We start from the raw sequence: 25,909 nt of genomic DNA on the forward strand, positions 1-25,909 counted from the left end.
ATGTGTACAGAAAAAGTGGGCCCTATATACTTGATTTAAAGCAGAAGGAGACAGATACTAACTGCAATTAGCAACAGTGTTTCTTTGCATGAGTTTTAGCTCTTCCTATCCCATCTCTTCTTGGATAGAGACATACCAGCTTTCACAGAGCAAGGGAATAGGGTTCCCCAAACCTCTTAAAAGCACCCTAGCATGAGAGCAATTGAAGTAAACTAGACAAAATTCTGACTGCATCTTTCACAAGAAGTGCATACTGTCAATGCCTGATGATGACAGAGAAATACAGACCGCTCCATGCAATAATGCTGTTGGTATATCTTAAACTGGAGGGATCACTGCCAGTTAATTCAGCAGAATTACAGATTTTACAAAACTTCTTTCTAGAGCCCTGGGATGTAGACAGTTAATGGCTTCAAGCAGCCAAAGAGTAGGAATCGGATGTGAATTTCCAGATGAGACTGGTACAGCTTGTTTAGTAGGGAACTACTCATACAGTACAGGAGATCTTGGGCCATGTGGTGTCCAATGTTCCTTCTGCCTAAAGCACCTCTTGCCCATTCTTCCATTGTCACTGCCTTCTAGGGAAGGTGTAATCAAAACGAAAACTTTAAAGGGAATTCGGTACCGTTTTTTCACACACAAATATTCCTTTTTAACATTTTATAGTTTAATAACGAGTCAGGCCAATTTAATGCTACTTATGGCAGAGACTAAACCGCTTGCACTTCAATGCAAAATTTTCACAGTGACCTCTGCAGCGTTTAAGCAAAATCACTTCCAGAATGTATGCCAGTTAGGTGTGCTGACCTATTGATATAAAATCATTTGAGGTCACTGTTAAATTTGTGTTAAAGTGCAAGTTTGAAGCTGAGATACGTATTGATTTTGGTTGTCTGTTGGAGATAAGCTTTCACTTCTATCAACAGTGTTGTATGAAGGTGGAAAGGAATGTAAATGTCTTTCCTCTTAAATCGTGGAAACAAAAAGTTAAGGTTTTGGGCGGAGGGAGTGTGTCCTGTTCCAACCTTATCTGCCACTAAAAATAGTTCTTGTTTGCTAAGCTAGTTTTCATCCTTTCTGTTGAATGGAGAGCATTTAGCTTGTTTGCCAGATTAGAAATAGAATCCTTTTGTTGTTCAAGATTAAAAGTTGTAGCATATCAAGCACTGTTTCTTACAGACAAACCGAACAGTGGTGGAGAAATTATTGAAAAACTGGCTCACAAGTGGGGGGTAGCATTTTTTGTGTGACTTCTTTGCAAAGGAGGGAATCAGAAGGTGAGAAACAGGGCATCTCAGAGGTACTGCTCATGCCACTATTATTGAAGTGGTGTTAGCACTACCAATATAAAACCTCTTTTACAGGGGGCTTATAAGTCATCTGTAAAAATTCATTCCTAGCTAAAACTTGGCATTTAAGGTTTCTGCAAGAGGATGGTTTCCCTGCCCCCTTTCCCCGCCTTAAATTTGGTCAAAAAAAGTAGATCTTCAATAGAAACTTTTTGTATGCTCCCTATCACTAGTCACAATGGCTCTTTATATAAACAGAAACAAAAAAACCATCTAATTGGACAGGCAGTGGGATAAATTCTGTTCTCAGCTATACCAGTGTAGATCTAGAGAAACTCCATTGACTTCTAATGAGTTGAAGTGGACATCACTGAAGTCATTTACATTGTTTAAACAAAGTAAACAACAGTCCACAGTCTGTTAGTTGGTCCACAGTCCTTAGTCTCTTCACTCTCCTACTGGACCCACTCGACCCATTGGCTTTAACTCCTCTAAATCACTGAGTTCACGGGGAGTGGGAGTAAAAGGAAGTGAACTGTTCAAACAGACTTCCTGGATGAACCCCAGGAAGCCGTGACTAGCTCAGATATGACTTACATTAGTATTGAGCTAATGGTGTTCTCTGCTCTGGTTAATGCATTGATTTGATGTAAATGTTTGCCTGGAATGGAATCTAGATCTCCTGGTTCCATTCTCTATCCACTGGCCCATTCTGCCTCCCTTTTACCCTTGTGCTCATCTGTTAGTAGGGAGAGGATTTTTTTAAACACTTGCTCATTGGCTGACTTTTTGGATCTGTAAAGCAGCGTGGGGCAGTGGGTGTTCTTGACATGTTCCATATTGTACCCTGTACATGCCACACACATTCTGCAGAAATGTTGCAGACATCCTCAACTTGTTTTTCTTAAGTTTCTTAGCTAAGGGCTTACCTATACTTGGAAATTGACTGAAATAACTGTTGTGGAATCATTATTTCGGTGTAAGGCCCTGTGTAGACACTTTTTTATTCTGGAATAAGAGTGTTTTTTTCTGATTTAGCTTAATCCACTATAATCCTTTTCCCATTACAGCATTATTACCTCGAAACCTGTTAGTATTTAAGATGTCTGTGAAGTCACAAAGCAGAACACTTACATGTGGATTTTAGGACCTGTGAAATGCATAGGCATCATTTATCATAAAAACATCAATCCTGTAGGCTAATAGTCTAATTTTGGGGAGCCTGGAAGACCGGGCTTCCCAGCAATTTGTGGAAATTTTTGATTTAGCAGAAAGTGATTTTTCCATTGGAAAATCATTCTGACAGAAGGGTCCCAACAGTGGTAGAAATTGCCTTTTTGGCTACTAGATGATCATTGTAAGCATGTCCATGAAATTGATATTCCCAATCTGGTATATGTACATGTAATGGTTAAATCTGCCTTTTGCTATCATAGATCATTCTAACAGGTGTTTTGGTGCTAAGGAGTTAAATTATTATTGGCTCTTGTTAGTACTCCAGCAAGCTGTATCATCCTTTACTTGTAGGCATGTGTCATTATAGGTGCAGAGTTCTTTGTTGTTTGTTAAAGCTTCCAAGCTCATTGCAAGAGTAATCTCCAATTTGATCCTCACAGCTGAAAGCCCCACTGTTCACTGTAAGCAGAGGTGAAAGTAAGCCGGGACGGTCTGGCGTACCAGCAAGAGCCAGTATGCCATGCCGGACCGGACTGGCTTCCCCAAGCTTCCCGCAGCAGCAGGAGCCCCAGGCCCTTTAAAGTGCCCCCTGACCCAGCTGCTGGAGCCCCGGGGTAGCGATTTAGGGACTCAGCAGTGATTTAAAGGGCCCGGAGCTCCGCTGCAGTAGCAGCGGCCAGATCCCGGGGCCCTTTAAATCGCCCCTGAGCCCCAGGGCTCCCAGCTACCTCTGCAGCTGGTAGCTCCAGGGGTGATTTAAAGGCCCAGGGGCTCCCAGCCGCAGCCAGAGCCCTGGGGCCTTTAAATCTTGATTTAAAGGGCCTGGGTATTTAAAGGCCACGCCTCTTCTGGTTGAGGCCCCGCCTCTTCCGGTCGAGGCCCCGCCCCTGCCCAGGACTCTGGAGTATCGGTAAATTCCTTTTACCCCTGACTGTAAGGGATGGGTAATCACATCAGTCAATAGGAACTGGCTGCTGGATCTCTGCATTTTTCATGGCTGCCGTGTGGTAGTTGGCTCTACTCAGAGGCAGGCAGGCATACATTGGGTCTGGTGTTTAGCTTGTGAGCTGTAGCTCACGAAAGCTCATGCTCAAATAAATTGGTTAGTCTCTAAGGTGCCACAAGTCCTCCTTCTCTTTTTGCGAATACAGACTAACACGGCTGTTACTCTGAAACCTGAGTAGAGATTATAATTTTAGCTTGGAATGTTGATTTTAGATGGAAGTGTTGTCTAGGAGATTTCAATTAAAAAAAAACTATATTTTTTTAGTGATTTAAGATTGTTCTGTAAAGTGGTCTTTGCAGTGATTCACCATACACCACAACCTGAATAATTCTTACACAGATGCAGGGTTACCAGCCACCCAGATGTTTTATTGGGGCAAGAATCCTGTTTTGATGGTTCACCCTATAAGGATTGATGGAATAAAATGAGCTACCAGGCAGCTTTGAGAGAGAACGTTGGTCAACTGATTGATCACTATTACCAGCATGGTAGGATTTCATAATGGTCTTTTGCTCTCAGCTACTAGTAATGGCATTACAACACTTTTTCCTCTGGCTTCATCCTCACAGGTCACTTCAGTTTACTAATGATGTGTGAGAGGTGAAGCAGGAAGGGAAGTGGCTAGAGCACAAGTGACAGAAATCTTGGTCTGAACTTCAGCAATTGTGTCATAAATGTTGGAAGTCTTCTGATGTGGCTGTACTTAAGGCAAATGTAGTGTTTTTTCCCCATCTGCTCTTGATGAAATGAGTGTGACCTTCTTTATCTGGTGCTGACATTGCTGGGCTTATCCACAAATTTATCACCTCAAGATTAGGCTATTGTAATATGCTGTACCTGGGGCTACACGGTGAAACTATCTAGTCACTGATGCTAATGCAGAACATGGCCACTCACCTACTAGACGTGTTAGCAGCGAACACATCACCAGGACACTGTATTTATATTGGCTGTCAGTACGCTTCCAGATGGAGTTGGAGGCATTGGCTTTAACCTGTAAAGGTTTACATGGTTTGCGATGTGGTTACCCTAAGGGACAGCCTGCCTCCCTAAGTGAAACGGCTGCAGGCACAATCAGTGAAGATCCTTGAACTGGAGCCCTCTTGCCTGGAAAGAGAGGAGGCAGCTGGCAGGGCATTTGTTATAAAGCGTCCTCAACTTCAGAATTCACAGCCTCTTGGTTGATAGAACTCAGACTTTTTAATCATGTGTTGCAAAGCCCATCTTTTCTATTGGCCATTTGGGAAAGAGGCAAGTTAATGTGATGGGGTATGTTGGGTGTGGGTGAGACTTGTCAATAAGCTTTCCATAGACTTGTAAAAGGTTGTATTAAATACTATTTTAAAATTGTGATGTATCTAGAGTTTGGGTTAGGAGCCGATTAAAATAAAATTTTGGAAAGTGAGATTGGATCCACATGACTAAATGGTTGCTAACGTCCTCAGTGAAAGAAGTAAAATTCTACTATACTATAAGACGCCCTGTCAGTTATGACATTGATCAAAATGTTCTTGCTTTTAAAGATTATTTGTTCAAAATAAGATATTTTAAGCATGACTTCATCACTCTTGTAATAGATCATTCACTATAAAATAAGACTACAAAGTACATTTGTTAAAATGTAAAACCAAAAACATACCTGTAAATATCTCAAGAATTCCAGAACAAGAGACTCATAGTATCACAACATATGCATCTATTTATTTATGTGGGAAACAAATACAACTTTTAAAAAATGATCACGATATTGAATACTCTATTCTAAAAGCCTACAAATACTGGATATTAAGGCCTTTGTGTTATTAAGCAACATTTAGAAATTGCTGCAAGAAAAGAATGGCAAATACGCAATCAAAGTTAGGAATTTACAGATAAGTTTATTATTATTTATTATTAATATAAAAGTGATAGCTCCCCCAAGTTAGACAGTCTCCCGGTCCCCCAGCCATTACGTCAGGACTTAAAGCTAGACAAGGCCTGGTGTAGTGCTTTCATAGGTATTATTCTTTTCTAAGACCAATATTCTCAAAGAAACAGGTTTGTACAGAGATTCTCTGAACATGTTTGTGTTATAAAGCAGTCATGGAATTTGCTTCTGAATTATACAGACAGCCTGGTGTTCTGGTTGCCCTTGAGATGTGGGTGGCCTCTGAAGACATTGCACGCTGCACACTTACAGCAAAAACAGGTCAGAGACAAAATGCTTTTTTTTAACACATTTGGGTTGACTGAGGGATGGAAACATCAAAGGACAGGAAATCTCAGCGCAAAGCCAGTTTCTTTGCCCATGTCTGTACTAACAGTTGAAGAATTCACTCCAAATACGCTGTCATGAATGGCTGAAAACAATATACTACATTGAATTTAATACAGTGCATTAAAGCACATCCATGTCTAGGTTGTCAGACAGTAAAATAATTTCTCTAGTAGTGTGTTTGAATAGTAAACATAGCTCAGAGTGTATGTAATGTGTTAGGTGAATAACTGCTGCTTTATGTACCATAACAGGATTTGTTACTTCCATGTCTTAGAGTGGAGCATTTGCACCAGTATATTTAATATTATGGGCCTGACTCTGCTCTCTTTCACACTGGTTTTCATACCTTGTACAGCACCATTTATTTCAGTGGAATGATCCTGGTTCTCACTAGCGTAAGTGAGAGAAGAACCATGCCCTATTTTTAGACTTTTGTTATTAAAAACCTGTGTGGGGAATTGTAACATGGCTGTACAAAAGGTTAGGGATGATGCAAAGGGAAACCCTGTAGAGGGGTACTCAGAAACATTTAATTTGATCTGTGCCTCAGCTTGGATTTTGTGATGATTATACAGATGCCATGAGGCTGTGGTATTTTCTCCTTGTTTATGCTTTTCAGCCATTATCAGAAATTGACTAATGCTAGCTGCTCAGCCTTCAATGGCAGGCGGAGGGCAAATAAATTTCTAAGCCCTCATTGTGTGCTGTGTAGTCCTGTTATACCATTTATGCACAAATGGACTTTGTGGTCAGGCTCATCTTTTGTTCATTAACAGAGCAAAACGGATTGGATTAGTGCAGATGCCTCACAAACATCTGAAAAATGGAGGGGGATTGTTTCTAGGCAGTCACTTGGCTGACTGGCCACATGTGGCTACTTTCAACTGTCTCTTGAGTCACAGAATATACACCTCTTTGGCTCTTGTAATAAAATTATAAGGACCTATGCAAGCGTGCCATGGGATCCCAAACCCTTGCATTAAAAAATACAAATGGTTTCCATGCGGACAAGGCAACTCAACACTCTTATAATAATCTAGGGCCTGATCACCATTCTCCCCTCAAATGGGAAGGGTTTCTCATCCTTCAGTGGGGAGAAGGGGCATAGTTTACAAAACCTTGACTGCACAGCATGCATGGGTTCATGTAGCTTAGCTGCTGCTCTCCTTACCTGCTCCCAGCTCAGTTTCTGGCAGCCTTAGCTGCTTTCCACCATCCTCAGTGGGAGCGGATATCTGGCCCCCACTCTCGAAAGGTGTGCCACAAACCAGGGGCTTAACTAGTACCACTGCTGAGGGAGCCAATTACAGACCCCAGTGTTGCTGTTGTGGTAACAAGTATTCTGATAAAAGGAGTACTTGTGGCACCTTAGAGACTCACCAATTTATTTGAGCATAAGCTTTCGTGAGCTACAGCTCACTTCATTGGATGCATTCAGTGGAAAATACAGTGGGGAGATTTATATACACAGGGTGTATATAAATGAAACAATGGGTGTTACCATACACACTGTAAGGAGAGTGATCAGGTAAGGTGAGCTATTACTAGCAGGAGAGCGGGGGGGGGGGACTTTTATAGTGAAAATCAAGGTGGGCCATTTCCAGCATTGACAAGAATATCGGGGCGCGTGGGTGGGTGGAATAAACATGGGGAAATAGTTTTACTTTGTGTAATGACCCATCCACTCCCAATCTTTATTCAAGCCTAGATGAAGTGAGCTGTAGCTCACGAAAACTTATGCTCAAATAAACTTGTTAGTCTCTAAGGTGCCACAAGTACTCCTTTTCTTTTTGCAGATACAGACTAACACAGCTGCTACTCTGAATCCTAAGTATTCTGATGTGTCCTGCTCCAAAGCTGTCAAAATATGCCCTCGCTGCAGTCATTGCTGTTCACTCTGCAGGAGGAAGACCAAGCCGAGGAAGGCAACAGGCAATTCTGAGCTGGGTATTGTGAATAGGGAAGGATGATTTTTAAGAACTTAAAAAGCTTCTGGGCCGTGTCTCTCCTCAGAAGCAAATCCAAACGACTTATCTACAGGGCCGGTAGGACACTGCCCGGTCCAGTAGTGTGTCTTGTCATGTGCAAGACTGGGAAGATAACATGGTTATTTGAGATACTAGCTTGATGTCTGTGATTTTGTCATCTAAGATAAAAATGATATTTCATAAGGGGCCCAATTCTCAGCTGGTGTAAGTTGGCTTCATTCCCTTGACTTTGGTGGAACTGAAGTTTATACCAGCTGAGGTAGAATTTACCGTGTGCGATATTTAAAATACGGTGGTGACTGCTCACATACGATCAAAGCTGTAGGTACTCATGCTCTGAGCAAAGCTCTGCCTTTTGCAATAGCCTTTTGTCTGCAGACTAGCCTCCTATTTTCAGTTTATTACACTCTATAAATGGGTGCAATTTTTGTGGGTCACTAAAGAGCACTCAGAACCTGTAAGAGTTAACAAACAGGAATTAAAACTACTCCGAACTTTTTTTTATGATACAGAGAAAATGAGCGTCTCACTCTGTTAATGACCTTCGAACTTATTGAGCACAAAATTGGCCAAAACGTGCCCAACATATATCTTGAAAGAAATCTTGTCTAGTAGGTCTCTCTGATGAAAACTCCCATCGCTGTAATTTAAAATACTATTGCACTGTTGGTGGCAACAATTATATGGCTTCACCTAGGGAATATCTTGCTCTCATTCTAATTTATATTTCTTGTGACCTTTCTTTTGTTCTTCTGCTAGTCTTATCTAGATGTATCTAATTTATTTATCCCATGCCTAACACCATAGTAACTCAATCAGTCAGAGTCTTACCATTGGTTTTAACAGTACTAAGCCTAGGCCTTATGGTTTGTGTATGTATTTGTATTTTCTCAAAGTATTTAGAAAATCATCTGCTACAGGACCAGATTCTACACTGACTATGGGCAAAACTCCCATTAGCTTCCTGTGAGATATGTCAGGGTAGAATGTAAGGAGAATTTGACCCATGTAGTTCATTACTTATTTACTGTTCTGTTTCATATAATCATAGAGTGTTAGGGTTGGAAGGGACCTCAGGAGGTCATCTAGTCCAACCCCCTGCTTGAAGCAGGACCAATCCCCAGTTTTTGCCCCAGATCCCTAAATGGCCCATTCAAGGATTGAACTCACAACCCTGGGTTTAGCAGGCCAATGCTCAAACCACTGAGCTAGTGTTTGTGACTTGGCCAATTAGGATGAGTAAGGGTCTCCAGTTTGTCTGACATTTATACATTGGAACTTCTTGTCAGTGTGCACAAAGGAGTGGAGAAAAATAATCTCCTAGTAAACACTTTTCCTGAATATGAGAGAGAGAGACAAAGAGTGTGTGTGTGTGTTTGTGTGTGTGTGTGTGTGTGTGTGTGTGTGTGTGTGTGTGTGTGTGTGTGAGTGAGAGAGAGAGAGAGACGAGGAGAGCACAGAGTTTTTTCCCTTCCTTATATCCTCCCACTATGGCCAGCCATAATCGCAGCCAATGTTCCCTCTAATTTTTGACAGGCTGTGTGCACAAAAAATTTCTTCTGTGCAAATTGTTGTACACACAGTGTTTTGCCGTGTGCGCGGGGTTTAGGATCTGTGTGCACGCGCACAGCTTAGAGGGAACAGTGATCGCAGCCCCATTGTTCTCCTGAGTGTAGGCACTGCTCCCTGATAATACCTCCCTGGTGGGACAAGGAGCCATGGGATGGAGGCTAGGACATAGCATCTTCTGCAATACTAGGAGGAGGAGCTGTGGAGGGCAGTGCATGTACAATTGGACTCACTTCCCTATATGATGGGTTGGTCTAGGAGACATAGTATGAGCTTCAGACTGGAACCTAGAAAGCCCCGAGTTTTAATCCTGATTCTGCTACAGGTTGCTTTATGGGCTTATGCAAGTCACTTGGAGCTGCACCATGCCATCAGAGGCACCGGACATGACTCCCTGATCTCTCCAGCATGCAGGGAGCATGTAACCGCTACTTATACCGCAAACTCCTTGCAAGGCAGCCACTGAGAGCTTGAAATGTCTGCTAACCATTTTTTGCCTCTAGGTTCAGAGCTATGGCATTTAACCTATGTGAATTCCTCAGGCGTTTTCAGTTCATGTAAGCAACAATGCCTAAAATGGAGGAGCCAAAAATAGAGATCAGTTCCAAAGAGACGTGTGACTGGTGTTCATTTAACAAACAGTTAAATATATGGATTTGTTGGATTGACGGTGGAGTCGGGCACACATCCCACGTATGAATGAAAGCAAGTGCAAGCCACAAGCACTGGTGTTTTTCAGCTGTTTAAAACACCTTTTCCACACCACAGACTATAAACACAGTTTCTAGCACTTTAAATGCATTTGTGCTCTTCACAATGCCACTGGCAAGCCACCTACCAGCCACTGCTCAGCTTGGAGGCAAGGAGATGAATTTATTCCTAGTGTGTTCTCAGTGTGAATCATAGAATTGTAGGACTGGAAGGGACCTCAAAAAGTCATCTAGTCTAGTGCCCTGTACTCATGGCAGGTCTAAGTATTATCTAGACCATCCCTGACAGGTGTTTGTCTAACCTGCTCTTAAAAATCTCCAGTGATGGAGATTCCACAACCTCCCTGGGCAATTTATTCCAGTGCTTAACCTCCCTGAGACTTGGAAAGTTTTTCCTAATGTCCAACCTAAACTGCCCTTACTGCAATTTAAGCCCATTGCTCCTTGTCCTATCCTCAGAGGTTAATGAGAATAATTTTTTCCCTCCTCATAACAACCTTTTATGTACTTGAAAACTGTTATCATGTCCCCCACTCAGTCTTCTCCGCTCCAGACTAAACAAACCCAATCTGTTCAATCTTCCTTCATGTTTTCTAGACCTTTCATAGTTTTTGTTGCTCTTCTCTGGACTTTCTCGAATTTGTCCACATAGTTCACACGTGATGCTTCAACAATGACCTTGCTGCTCCACTACACATTCCTCTTTTATACTAACTTGGTTGAGTCTACTGGATTTAGACTTTGCTAAATCGGTTAAATGCAAACACATTTATTATCACTGTGCTTTGAAAAAAAATCAGAATTTAAAAGAATGAGTGCTAGACTGAGATCCCCTTAGTTGTACTAAGTAGTGCCTTACTCTGCAAGTCGCTCCATTGACTATTTGTGGAGTAAGGTGCTATTTAAAGTGAATAAGGGTATCAGAATCTGATACTAAATAAATATTAAACTAATGGACATTTTAAGTTGACCATGTAATATTCGTTCCTCTTTAAGAATATTGCATTTTTTTTCACAATGTTGCCCCTTGTGCTTCTGTTGATCACTTTAAAATCCTTCTAAAAATCTTTGGATTTTTAAAAACTCTAGGCTCCATTGAATTCCTACCATGTCTCTCTCATCTTAATGATGTGTCAATTCTTCTCTTCCATGATGAAAAACGAATAGTCTCAAAGACTGCACACAGCTCCGGAGAGAGGAAAATAAAGCTAGATGCTTTCCTAAGATCAATGCCTGAATGCTGAAGACACAATGGTAGTTTTCTTTTTCATGATACCACTGCAAATTCCCTCATGCTGAAGGTGTCACAGATTGCTTGGTATTCGGCACCAGGCTCTTGTTTATCCATAGTGGACAACCCTAACATATGGTTAGCAAAGGTCACATTCTGTTATTAAAGTGTCAGTGAAGGTGTCAAAGACCAGACACTGAATCTGTCTCCTCATGTCACACTGCAGTCCTTATTTATAAATGTGAGCTCAAGGGGACTATGACATCATGCAGAGCTCCTGCCCTAGAGCCAGCAGTTATGGAATTAAGCTCTTCTGCTCACTGCACCTGAGCAGGTGGAGAAGCTTGGGATAATAGGACTCCTTATGGAAGGCTCATGTAGGGTCCAGTTCAGCAAGGCACGAAGCATGTGCCTACCTTTGAGCTTGTGAGAAGCCACATTAAAGTCAATTTGAGTGTTTACATGTGTAAAGTTAGGCATGTGCTTAAGTGCCTTGCAGAACTGGGTCCTTAGGAGCTAAGAGTCTGATCATGACACTAAAATCACTTCTACAGATACTGTGCACTGTTAGAGCACTTAAGAAGTGCTTTTCTATTTGTTTACATCATCAAAGCAAAGCTCCAACTTGAGAGGCAAGAAAAAGCATGTGATCTCATGGTCTTTTAAATGTTATCTGTGGCCTATGCTGCATTAATTCATAATATTGTGGGTGGGTTTATGATGTTAACGGCACCAGTTTCCTTTTTTGGGTGGGGGAATGGGAACAGAAATAGATAATTACCATATTGCTATAACCTTATGCTCAAATGGATTAAATGCAAAACACAGTTCAGCTTTAAACCTAGAGCTGCAACTGGTGCCTCCACAGCGTTGTTGAGACAGTCTCCTAGTACTAATACATCAAACCCCTCTAGTCCCTTCGTTCTGAGGATCTCAGAATGCTGTATTACCAAGGTTAATTGTGTCTCCCAACATCCCCATGAAGGAAGGGGAATTATTCGCCTTATTTTACAGATGGGTTAAGTGAGTCAAAGAGCTGTGTATAAGCCCTTTGCTGAATCAGGGCCTAAATGCCTCGCCCAAGGTCACACAGTAAGTTAGTGACATAGCTGGAAACAGAGCTCAGGAGCCCTGACTCCTAGTCTTCTGCACTAGCTGTGGTAATGCTCATAGGTTGTGGAGCCATGCCCCAACCACTTTTTGGCCAATACAGCCCAACTCCAGGAAAGTGATCTGGTGGAGCCAGGGCTAGGAAGGGGGTGGGACAAGGTTGTGGGAGAGCCAGGTCTGCACTCTGTGACCAGTGTCAGCAGGCCAGAATGGGGAGCTGGCCCAGCCGTGTGGGACAGAAGCCGCTGAAGGGTGAGTGCAGGGTGGGCTCGCTCTCCAACCCCTGCCCTAGGCCTCTGACACTCTGGAGGCAAGACCTGACCCCTCCCTGTGTGTTTCCCCCACTTGGTGCACCATAGCCCAATTGCACGATAACAGTGTTCAAACCTTACAGCTTTTGAGACTACTCACATTTTCTCATACAGCCAACGGAGAACTGCAGGACCTACAATGACCACAGTAGAGATGAGAGAATGCTGCTCACTTATGCATCCTGAATAGCCAAGTCACAGCCCTGGCCCAAAGTGTGCAAATGAACTAAAGGAATGACTAATAATGAATGAGGCTAAATCTCCCCCAACACACACTCGCGTCACTAATATCCCCCTACTACTGTACTCTCTCCTTGGCAGGATATTGAAAGGTGACTTGCAGGCTTTTGTGGGATCTGAAAGTAATGTTTACAATACGATTACTGTCATGTTGTCACTTCCTTCTGCTCTGTTTATATGAGAACCAGATTCTATGAGATATTTGCTACACAGGGAGACCTTATTTTATCTTTCAAAACTAAGTGACAAAAATAATTTTGTTTATAAATAATGTGAGAATCTGATAACATAACAAGCACAAAGGGATAATGCATCAAAAAGCAATTCTTTTTTGTTGGGGAACTGAAACTTGAAGAATAAAAAAGCCTGCTAAATTAATTCACAGGCACACCGGTTGTATTTGCTTATCACTTGTCATAAATACAAAAAACACAGTGCACAAGCTACTAATTCATCAGAATTCAGAACATATGTTGCTCTCCTGCAGATGCTACATGAACCATAATATTTATTGAAGCTTTTAGATTGCAACTCACAACAAGATTTTGTCTTGTCAACAAGGTTTTATGAGTAACCTTGAGCAGCCATGTGAATTGTTATATAATCCATGGAAGAATTTCAGACAGAGCAGGTGAAAGATTTTCAATCTGCATGCTATCTAACAGCTTAAGCAACCATCAGGGTGAAGCTCATGTCTTACATGAATAGAAGGCTTATGAAAATAGTAGGATAAAAGTGTGTACTCTTAAGTTAGTGCTCTTGGAAAATCTTGTAAAGGTGATAGGCCTTTTCGACCCATCAGTATATCTTTCCATCAATGCCTCATTCTTCCTTTGCAATATCTGTTTGTCACTGGAATAAAAGAGATGAGAATTGTGAGTGTTTTGTCACAGCTTATATATCGCTCAGTTAGTGACAAGGAAATCTACTAATCAATTTTTCCTCTGTACATTTTCCCTTTTATTGTCAATAATGCATTTGATGCCATTTCTACGTTCTTAAGAGGCGTTGTGACATAAGCGCCATTTCTTTCTTTCTTTTTCTTTTTCTTAGTAAATATCATTATTCAGTCGGGTATGTGAGTGTAGAAACATTTTATATAATGAATTAAATTGGCCACACCCACTTTACACCATTTGTCCTCCTGGTTTATTGCTAAAACTTGTTTCACTTTTGAAAAAATTTTGCCTTTGCACACCAGAAAAATTAAAAAGACAAATTGCATCAATGAGCTATGTCTGGTGTATGGGAAAGGTAGCATTAAAGCCACCAAGGGAGGAAAGCTTAATGCATTAGATTTTCACCTCTGGAGACCAGGGATTAAATCATGAATGTGGCCATTTCATCCCAGTTTCTACTGAACATTTATTTACATCACAAACCTACTAGCAATCTGGTGAAATTTGCTATGATTGGCAATTATTATTATTAATAATGTATTATGCCAAATCCTGAAGATCTTGCTCAGTGTTTACTCAGAGAAAACTCTCATTGACTCATGAATTACCTGACATTTAAGATCTTATTCACAGTTTCAGACTTATATGCAGTATACGGTAATTTATCATTCAAACAATCTGAATTGAAAATGTGTTAATGTAGTTAATGTGCCAGAACGTATCTCTATTAATGGCCTTCAGTGAAGTGATTGGCACGTGTTGGCTGGTTTTCTTTTGGTAACTGTTAAAGATAGAGATGAGCTGGACAACACCCTGGATCCAAATCCCTTTAATCTTTTGGAGAATTTTGGACCTGGATCCAAATTTTGCAGCTCATGCTCACCTCTGGTTAAAATGCAAAGACTTTGGCATTGCAGAAATGTTTAGCACTGTCTCTGCTTTCCAGCTGTTTGATCTTAGTTGTCCTAAGGAACATTGATGTGTTCTGTTTCTTTTTTACTTTGCCAGGCACATGCTGAGCGCAGTTTTGTATGGAATTCCTGTTAACTTTGCTTTCTTTGGCTTCAAGAATCACTTGCTTTACTGTAGAAGGTGCTCTGTAGCTTCTGAGGGAAACAAACGTGATTATGTTGATGGACATGTACAGCTGTAATGATATTATATTGGGTTGTGTTCTTTTATTCTTTCTATAACCACTTTAAAGACTTTTACTGAATAGAATGAATTACGAGTGCAGGTATGATTGCAGCAATTGGTTTTTTCACATATAAAAGGATGAGAGGATGTATACTAATCATTTGGATGTTTGTGTGCCTCTTAAGTAATGCTGTATATCTCTACCACAGCTGCATAATATGATTTTTATTTCAACTAAAGTATATTCTTAAAGATGACTATGTAAGAAGTGTTGGACTCCATGTGCAATCTACAACAGATTGCATGTGAATGTACACAGAGCCCTGGGCAATCAGTGACATATTACATATGACTAGATCACATGCAGCTGATGATGAATTACATGTGAATCTATAGAGAAACACAGGCAATCTATGACAGATTACATGCCACTATACACAGAGCCATGGGCAATCAATGACAGATTATAACTGACAGTACTATTTCACTAAACTTTGATCCAAGTGCATGGTTCCCTTTGACTTTACCACAGTGTAACTGCCTATATGGACAGCAGTCCAGCACATAATAAAAAGGCCACTTTGTGCCCAGAGTTATACCCCATGTGATCCTGTTTGAACCAATGGGTTTGAATGGGATGCTAGTCAGGGCAGAATTGGGCCTGGTGTAGTCACACCATCAATCACACTGACACTGATAGAGGTCCCCAGTGCAGATTTCTCCTGGAGTCATTCAATCTAGATCTAGCCTGGTCACAAGCAGAGAACTGGCCTGGTTTCAGATTTCATTACAGACTTAAAGCTCAGCCCAGGTTTTGGTGAAAGGCTGACTAAGGTTCAACAACCTGCCAAGTGAATCTTGGGTGAACTTGGGCTGATTTGTGGGGCCAGATCCTAACTTGCTCCAGACTCTCTGTGCTGCTTTGATGCACCATGGCTATAGAATGGCCCCTTACATGCAGTTGCAGCCAGCTGTAATTTAGAGCAGCCATGATGAACCCAGCAAGCCCCAGCTTCAGGGAAGAGCAAAGGTTAGAAGTTGCCTTTCCTGTTCATGCTCCTTTCTCACCCTCCCCCTTAGACTGTGCTGGGGTTGCTCTGGTGCAGTTGAGGGTCTGGGCCTTTGAGTTTCACATTGCAATATGTTCAGCAGAACAAAGCGCGTGGCAGACGAGCGCTCCTGTTAGATGCGGCAGCTCGCTACTCACTGCCGTGCAGCTTCAAGCAATTCTGAGAGTGCTGTTTCAATGTTCACCTGAATGTCAAGCCTTCCCTTCATTTTGTTGAGCATCCTTAATGCGAGCACCCTCTGGGTTGCTTCAGTGCAGCAAACACACGCAGAAACAAGACTCAGAGCAAACAAGACCTAAGTAAAAGTCCAGCTAAGTCAATAAAATTGTGCCTTGGATTTTAAAATAGCCACTTATAATCCCCCAAGGGTGAAGAATTCCCTCGTGAGCAAAGGACCGAGCACTGAATGACCTTGTCCAAATGCGTGACATTTTTAACAGACTAGATGGAACAGAACAAAAGGCTCCTCCAGCGACGCTCAGGGACTAGTAAATCATTCAAATAACTTGACAAACGACAATCCAGAGATGTATAACTATTAATGAAACCTTACAGTGGCTGTGTTGTTTGATTGCATGTTTTAGACAGGTTCTATCAAGAGGGACAAAGAGTTTGCATTGTTGGATTGCCCAAATATATGTACGAGACTTTAACCAAAACCTTTTTATGGTTAGTGTGATTATAATTAGTCCCGTCTTCATTTCGGTGAACATAGAACCATTTTCTTTAATGTTTTATGCACTTGGTAGGGAGTGTGGTCATTGTTTTATTCTCCAAATTTGTACAGCTCAAAGATAAACCACTCAGTTACACTAAATACTGAAACGATGATGTGACTTTATTTCAGGTATTGTACGAACATTTGTGAACAAGGGGTGCTGGATGCATTTGGGAAATGGGATGAGGGATTTACAGCCGTTTATTCATTCCTTAGATATGTTAAGTATCTGCTGAACAACAGATCAGTAGTTTTAGGAAGACAAATAGGAATTTTGCATGTAGACAATACAAAGACAGAAGAAAACGGATTGATTAGCCTACTAATATCTTCAGGTTTGAGGAGATGAAACCTAGAAATGAGGTGAATGGGTTGATTTCTAGTGCCTAAACAGAACACAATATACAGCATCCGAGAGCAGTTTCTCGTGTGAAGTTTGTAGTTGGCAGCACTTCAAACATCGCATCGTAGAGGAATTAAACATTTTATTTTTCTATCCAATCACTGACCTAAGTAGAGGCAGGAGAGCTGATTGATCTAGAAAACATACAGAAGTGTCTCATACAATTTATGCGTTAAGCCATGCTTTTCTCTTGCTACGGTGTACAGAGCCTAGCACAACAGGGGCCCAAATTGTCTGGGGATCTCTGCACACTACTGCAATACCAATAAATAAATACATGTCATAATCGTTTTTAATAATGATTTCAAGTGGGATTTCCAAAAGGAGCTTAAGGGAATTAAGCACCTAACTTCTATGGAAATTCAGTGCAGATGGGCCTCATTCCCTTTGGCCGAACCTTAGCTTTGGCACAAGCCCTGAACAAGGGAGCAGGTTGTTGCACTGCCCGTGGAGGGAGTAAACTCAGCTGTGTGTGGCATATGTTCCGTGGTGGACACTGGAACCAGGATGCTGGCCTGGCTGGGGGTGTGGTGGAGCTAATGCTCTGGCCTTTCCCCTCTAAGTTCTAGCCTCTCTCACTCACTTGCATGAGGGGGGATATAGCAACTTTGTGGTGTCTGCTTCCTCTCCTATGAGCTACCTGTGTTGCCGGTAAAGCGTTCCCCTACACTTCTTTGGCATCACGCTAGCTGGGTCGCAATCTGGACCTTAGGCTGCTCTGAAAATCCCAGGCTGAATGCAGAGGGGTTGGCTGACTTGATTAGCTATTGAGTGATAGTACTAAGGAGTCCATTGATATGACTAAGCATTTGGGGCTTCATTTCTCTCTCTATCACATGAAGAAATGTTTACTTTAATTTCGGACAGTCTGTTGACAAAATCTACAATACAAACTAAAGATCCAATCCTCCGGCCTGTACTCACGCAAAATTCCCACTAAAGGCAACGCTCCTGAAGAAGGCACCACTGGTCGGTCTGGCTGAATAAGGTCCGAAAACATTGCTAAAATGGTGGGGCAAGTCAGCACAGTCAATTAGAGTGGGGTGTGCACATCAAGGGGTAAAGTGAGCCCAAAGTTTGGTTCCCCTGATGGTTTAGCACCATCACTTAACTCCTGAGCCTTTGCTCAACACTGTACTGCTGCCATCAGCAAGGAAACAGGTGCCCACAGATGTTTTTGTTGTTAAATTAAACCAGCCATTTCCCTCCCTGTGCTGCAGAAGCAAGTGCAAATAACGACGAGTAAACAGGGAAAATGTCTATTATGAGGATGACATTTTATTGTATATTTCAACCTCACCAGATCTACTTAGAAGTGAAAGGGGCCAGATTTATGCCGCCAGGAACCTAATAAATGCATACAGACCACTACATCAAAGTGAAAAACGGTCACCCGACCTAGTCTGTATTATGTAGTAGCAAAATCAGGTAGGGGCTAGGTGAACGTAGTATGCAGTGCTTTAATGCAAAGAAGATTAAGATCCAGTCAGCTCCACAAAGAACTATGTTCACAGAGCATCAGTCACTCATTATGCGGAATGTGTCAGCGTGCCAATAAGAACTGCCTGTAAGAGGAAACTGATGCATGGCAGGCATTAACAAATGCAAAGCCAGCTCCTAACTCAAAAAGTATGCCTCCCTTGCGGGTCACAGATAACAGTCCTGAATAAACAGATCACAGATAAAGACAGGTGCAGAAAAGCCACCCACAAAAGGAATGAGAGTGTGAAAAAGGGTTTGGGTGAGTGTGCTTCAAGAAATGATTTGTTCAGATGTGATCATCTCCCGTGTGGCCCTGAGCCTCTGCTAAAGGATGAGGGGCTGTGGATCAGAGTGCACCATTGTCAGGACACAGCCATCTATAGAGGAGTCTGCGTGGGAGACAAACAAGGTCCCCTCCAATGGAAAACTCCCCAGAACCTGTTCAAATATTATACTGATGGATATGACATGACATTGATTTACATTTGAAGGGTTTATGTGGTTCATAGGACCAATGCAGGCCCTCTGTGCAGGAGTGGATTTCATGCTGAGTTGTTTCTCCAGGCTTAGTGGGGGAGAGAAGAGAGAGAGAGAGTACTAGACTGGGGATTCAGGAGACAGGGAATCTATTCCTAGCTCTGTCCCTAGATTGCTAGGTGACCTTGGGCAAGTCATTTCTCCCCGTACCTCAGTTTCCCCATCTGTAAAATGGAGCTAATGATACTGAACTCCTTTGTAAAGCGCTTCACAATCTAGGGATAGAAAGCTCTATATAAGAGCTAACCATTTTGATTATTCGATTATTTCCATTGAGGATTGTCTGAGTAAGGACTACGTAAGAGCTACTGTATATGACCTTTCATTTGATGGCTCATGGGAAAATAATGAATTAGACTAACCACCTTTATTGTGAGGAGACCTTTTTATTGGTCAGTCTTTATTTGGATCCTTTTGTGAACATGTCTTTCTCTTTGTCTAATGCTGTGATTTTAGTGTGAGTTCTCTATTTAAGGAGACAATCTTTGAAACACTTTGATATTTTGAAATCCATTTGTATTTGGGATGTTATAGACGTTAATATTTGACAGCACATTAGAGCAGAGAGTGCCTGGAGTAATACATCCTGGCTGTTGAAAAACCTCCTCTCCAAACATTCCTGCCTAGGGTGAAGAGCTTAATAAAATTCAAAGGCAGGGATCTCCAAAGACATCAACAGCACTTGGAGCCATACCCAGCACAAGGGCTCAGTGGCATCCCACGCTGTGCAGGTGAGTGCCTGCAGCAAGCTCACAGGAGTTATTGCAGCACTTGGGCCAAAGTTAGCTCCAATACGCACAGAACTGGGCTGGTTTGATCAATAGAAATGTGAATGTGTACCTTTCCCCTTCCTCAACGCCTGGTTGCAAGGCGGGCTGTTGTTGACAGGGGGACCCATTTGTCAGTGGACCTAGGCAGGCCCTCTCTCCTTCTCCATTTACTGCTGGGTTTGGGAGCAGGTAAATCTTTAGCCTCGGGGGGCCACTTGCTGCTGTCTGCTTCTCCTTGGCTGACAAGGACAAGGCTGTTTCCCAGGATGAAAGCAACTAAGTCAGGTCACGCCTCTCTTTAAAAGCCTCCCCAAGCCGACTGAATGTCATTCCCCCACAGACATCAGGCTGCTCACAATATCCCCGTGCCCAGTGGAGTCTGTGACTGTGCCAGAAAAGCGGAAAACATAGGCAGCCATGTAATTCCCAGCACTGCTGGGATGGAGCAAGAAGTCTCCACCACAGCTGCAGAGCTTGTGAAGCTCATGGAAGCTTCATAGGCCAGCTGCCATGGTGCCCCAGGGGAGGGCCTTCGCTTTTCAGTCTGTTTCTTTTGCTGACTGGGAGCTTTCGGGTTATCTGGAGTGGCAGCGTTTAGATGGCCTTTCATCCCAAATTTAGTGAGCCAAATGCATGTGTGACATTACTGACATAACTTGTGACTGTATAGATCATTGTTGCAACCACTGTTATATATTTGCGGCAAATATTGTACAGAGGTTGTCGTGTAAGGTGTCTATGGAAAGGTTATGCTTTGCTGATTATGATTATGCTCTCTGTATGGGTCTGTCATTTTTATAGTTGACGTTATGAATATTGGCTATGTACTTGTATATCAATGTGTTTTGAGTCTAAGTAGCCTCAGTGAAGCATTTGGTCAGCTTCTTGAGAAGGGACTATTCTCAGTAAGTGCCCAATCAAGAAACACTTAACTGACAATGGACTTTGGGAGACGCCAATCCACATCTGAGCTTTCCTGGGAACGTTCAAACTAACATGTAAACAATGGCGTCGGCCTGCAAACTGTGTCGTGCATGGACGTGTGACTTGTCCATGTGACTCCAGCCTTCATCTTGCTACTGTGATTTTCCACAGTAAGAACAAAAGGTGTCCTTCCATGGGCAAGAGGCTAACAGGCTGCTGCATCTCCTCCATCTTGTCTTCAATCCTGTTTCTTGCCTCTGGAGGAACTTGGCTACAAACTGAAGCCGTGAACAAAGGACTGAATGACCCATCCCAGCTGTGGATGTACTCCAGAGACTTGATTTGAACCTGCAGTTTATTCCAACACTGCTACAAGCCTGAACCAAGAACTTTGCCATTACTGTATGTAATCAATTCCATTTAACCAATTCTAGCTCTCATCTATATCTTTTTCCTTTTATGAATAAACCTTTAGATTTTAGATGCTAAAGGATTGGCAACAGTGTGATTTGTGGGTAAGATCTGACTTGTATATTGACCTGGGTCTGGGGCTTGGTCCTTTGGATTGGGAGAACTGTTTTTCTTTTACTGAGATATTGGTTTTCATAACCATTCGCCCCCATAATGAGTGGCACTGGTGATGATACTGGAAACTGGGGTGTCTAAGGGAATTGCTTGTGTGACTTATGGTTAGCCAGTGGGGTAAAACCAAAGTCCTCTCTCTCTGGCTGGTTTGGTTTGCCTTGGTGTGCAAAGGAACCCCAGTCTTGGGCTGTAACTGCCCTGCTCTCAGCAATTTGTCCTGAATTGGTACTCTCAGAAGTGTCCCACCAAAGGCAACATCATTACAGCATGTTAGGGTACAAACTCACCAAGCAATTCTGCAGCCAGCCTGGAGGTGAGTTCTGCAGCCAGGAGATCCTGGGATGCACAGGCTCTGGGGGATACTGAATTAGGAGCGCACTTGACAAATGTTTTAATTCTTTATTATTGCTATTATTTGTCCAGATGCCCCAATCAGCATCATGGCCCCATTGTGTTAACAAATGAAAAACACAGCACATGCTGAGAGTGCCCATCCCATCAACAATACATTTTGCAGGTATCAGTGCATGGGCACAAAGAGACATGTGAAACAGACATGAAAACTCATGACTAGCATTAAGGATTGATCTTTTTCTCCCTCATTATCTGTGCACGACATCATGCCTAACCCCTTGCATATGTTCCATAGCTTCCTCTCTCATCCAAATCAGCTTTTCTGTTGAGACCGTTTTACTTTGTTTTTAAAATGACACTTAAGCTGATGCAAAGAAAATGAACCATGGTGATTTCTTCTACAAAAGAGAAACGACACCTGCCTTTGGCTGAGGTGACTGGTTAGAAGGCCTAGGTTCGCATTCTGCCACCAGAGTTGTAAAAATGTCATGCTGGCAGCCATAAAACAAAACCAGAAGATCTAGGGTGGCTTCTCACCTCTCTTTGTCCCTTGTTCCGTAATGTTAATAAAGTGCAGCTGCAGCATATGTAGCGTACCATGCCCTGGGTTTTAGTATGCAGAATGCAGTGATGCTGCTTGTGTTATGATCAGGAAGGAAATACTGTATATGAGAAACTATAAAACCAGCAGAATTGAGGACAATGGAGCAGTAGGTGGAGGCCATTTCGTAAGTACATCTATTGCAAATACAGCCGGGCAGGTTTGGGTCTGTGGATCTCCTGCACCCTTTCATTTCTGAGAACCAGCCTTGCTGTAAATCTACAGGGCAGCCCAGGTCACATCCTGTTGCTATTGGGTTCAGCCCTTAACTTCCCCTTATGAACCTTAGTGAGTCTCAGGAAAGTGGCTGCTGTGCTAGGAGAGAAACCTGCACCCATGGACGGAGCGCTTGTTCCATTGACTTATTAGCATATTAGGAGAATGAAGGGCCATATTTTGAGATGTCCAGGCATGAAGCCAAGTAAGCTATTCTGTCCAGGCATCAATCTGATCATCAGAACTCAACAGAAGTTGTCTATGAGAGAGACACCTCTCCTTGGAGAGGAGGCACTATAGCTATGCTTGAAGGTAAGGGGATAAAGTTTATGGAACAAGGTGAGTGGGGAGATTGCTTCAGCTCCTCAGTGATGCTACGCGAAGGGGATTTGTGGCGCCTTGTGTTCAGACTTCCCTTGTGGGGACCACTCCTGTGAGTAGTGAAGTAATCACACCTATTGAGTCCTTAGCTTCTCTGCTGAGGATGTCAGCACGGCAGCCAAACTGCGCCAGTTGCGGTGGAGGATTTTGTAATGTTGACACCTGTTCAGAAGACCTGTACTGACCCTTCCCCAGCACAACTCATTTCTCTGAGGCCACAAAACAACCATCAGGTAGAAATGTCCTCCCGGTTGGTACAAACCTGGGCTGGACTTTGGTGGTGAGATGTAGATGAAATAGGCACATTTGCCCCTTTCTAGACACTGAAGCCTTTTAGTCTCTTCTTGGATCATTAGATTTTTTGGTGACCAATTGCCAGGTCACATCACTTAAGTAAGAGGGTGGCTTCCCTGAAACCAAAAGAGCTGTTTTAAAAATGCACTTGAAGCTCCCCATGGTGCTGTCTATTGGCTGGCTCTATGCTCACCCGAACTGCAGGGCGGGCAGATGAAAACCCTCATCTCTGGAGATAGTCGAATTTCATGAACTATTTCACCCCAGCTATCTCCATATGGCATCTGACACATCCCTTCCCCCCCCTCCTCCCCCCCCTCCCCCCCCCCCCGAGAGAGGATCCTTAGGGAAAAGCAACCTAGAGAAATTGATGATGTGATCACTCCAGCTAAGCATCTCAGCACTGGACCAGCAAGTCCCTTTGATGGATGCGGATGGCCTGCGTTGCATTTCATGGATGGGTGAGGGGAGCAAGCTGCACTCATAATTCCCTTTAGGGACCAATGAGTCACTCTATAACTATCTGAAAAATATGTCTGCTAGTTTCAAATAGGCTGTGTTTTCTTTCACAATGTTCATCTCCTCTCCAGTCAGTGATGGTTATTTCCTGTGTGCTCCATGGGGGATAAGTTTTTCCATCTCAGCTAAGGGTAAGAGCACAGAGTTTTCTTTTCTTTTTCCAATTCGCTAAATGGAAGGGAGGAAGAAATATTTACACTGGACTAGAAGTTTAACTTATGATGTAGATTTTTATAGCCAGTTGGGTCTGTGACACTGAACACTCTTTTCTGTCTTGATGATCTTCCACCTGATTAAGGAACATAGACTGTATTTTACAAAATGAAATAAAACAGAGGTTAGGGTATGTTCTGACATTCTTTTTCTCTTAGGTCTGTGACCAAATGGCTTGATTCTACACTGGTGTATCTCTACTGAATTCAGTAGAACCTGTGTTAGAAAATCTTCATTCAAATTATGAATGGCTGTTCGACCGTGTTCCTGTCCTTTATTAATTATTTGTTAATAGGGTTTTTTCATACAAATTTTTGGGGGGTTGGCTGTTCCTCGTGCAAATATCTGTATTTACTCGCATACAAAATTATCCATCATTTTTTGTTATTTGTAATTCATTATTCTGTTTTAAAACTTTCAATCATCCAATCAGGGAGCTGAAGCAATACCATGTCACAGAGGTGACCAATCATACAGCCCAATTAACAAATGACTAGCAAATATTGAAGGTGATCAGTACTCAAGTAATCCATTCGTTCCAAGTTGTTCATCCAAACTAATAACAAATACATTTGCCGAAATCTGAATTGGTTCATGACTGATTCATTTGAAAAAGGGGAATAACTTCATCAGATCATTTATTCATAATGAATAATTCAACTAGCTCTAATATATTTAAGAGCACTATTTTATGATTTCCGTGCTGATACTCTATAAATCTGACAAAAACATGAACTAGGGGAAAGATACAGTATTCACTGAAAAAGTTGAAAAGCTGGTGCTGAGGTTGTTTGATGAGACAGTGAATTGAAAGCTCTTACCAAGTACAAATGTAACCCCTAGCATTTCTTATGCATGAAACAATTAAAAATCATCCCACAGAGGTGAATTGCCAAAGCTTATATCATCAGATCATACCCTCCCCCACCCTCTGAAAAGCAGCAAGCAAAACGGGGATAAAATTATAGAAATTTTAAGTATGTAACTTTCAAGATCAAAGTGCTTGCAAGGAAGTCTTGCAACTTATTCAGCACGGGGTGTAGTTTCATTTCTCCAGCCCCTGTCATCTGCTCAACCTTGGCGGTAGTTCAAAGAAAAGAAAAGAAAAAAGGAAAAAGAGGGAAGAAATATGTTCCATATGAGGACAATATAAAGTTCACTTGGGAGCTGTGATCTGAGCACTCCTCCTGGGCTTCCAACCCAAGATCTTCATTCTTTGGCCATCAGGGACGTACCTTGCCTATGATATTGCACTTGTTAGAATGCTTCAGTTGAAGATCAGCAATTGACCAGCTATTCTTTAAGGTATGTGATGCTATTTCAGCTTTGGGGTGTCATCTCTATAGTGTAGTAACATGCCTATGCCTATGCCTGTGAATATGGCTAGGTCCATTCCTTGCTGGCTTAATTCTTCCTGACACTGTCTTTCTTAAACTTCGCCTTCTTCAGATTGTCATGTTGCCCTTTTATTATACCAGGGATTTATTCTTTGCCTGTTCAGTCAGGAGGAGGCAGTCACTATGAAGATCCTAGGGGCACTGGTGACTTTGTTGCTCCTGGGGGAAGCGGTGTCTCAAAGCAAACGTAATTCCAAAGCTCACATGAAGACTCCTGCCCAGAATCGAAAGGGCCCTAACCCCAGTGGGGAACTGGAGCACACTGCTGGTGAGGAAGATGTCTCTGTGGGAGTTCTTCCTCCTGTGGAAGATGCCTTGGCACCACAGCTCAGAAACACCTCACTTGCTTCTTGGCATGCTCAGAAGGCACCCAAGGACATGAAACTTTTCTTTCTGAAGAACCCCCTGGTCACCTGCAATGATGGGACAACAGCTGGGTAATGATCACATCAGAACTCTCCTGCTTTTCACAAACAGTGTAACAGGAAAAAATAGTCTGATTTGTGTTTACTTTCCTTCTCC

The 25,909-nt window shown here is 42.4% G+C and overlaps 1 protein-coding gene across 3 annotated transcripts in view; it reads left to right on the forward strand.

Moving 5' to 3' along the window:
* The first annotated feature begins 68 nt into the window (after nucleotides 1-68).
* The window catches only part of LOC102939302 (palmitoleoyl-protein carboxylesterase notum2), a 33,305-nt gene continuing 7,464 nt past the window's right edge, over nucleotides 69-25,909 (forward strand). For 2 of the 3 annotated variants that reach the window (XM_027826797.3, XM_043524529.1), the window contains exons 1-2: nucleotides 69-25,295; nucleotides 25,469-25,824. In XM_027826797.3, coding sequence (XP_027682598.2) covers nucleotides 25,511-25,824 — 314 coding nt within the window. In that variant the 5' untranslated portion in view covers nucleotides 69-25,295; nucleotides 25,469-25,510. Of the gene's footprint in view, nucleotides 25,825-25,909 lie in introns of all 3 variants that reach the window. The other variant, XM_043524528.1, reaches the window with a different exon arrangement.

The sequence above is a fragment of the Chelonia mydas genome, chromosome 10, assembly GCF_015237465.2.
Source record: "Chelonia mydas isolate rCheMyd1 chromosome 10, rCheMyd1.pri.v2, whole genome shotgun sequence".
NCBI lineage: Eukaryota > Metazoa > Chordata > Testudines > Cheloniidae > Chelonia > Chelonia mydas.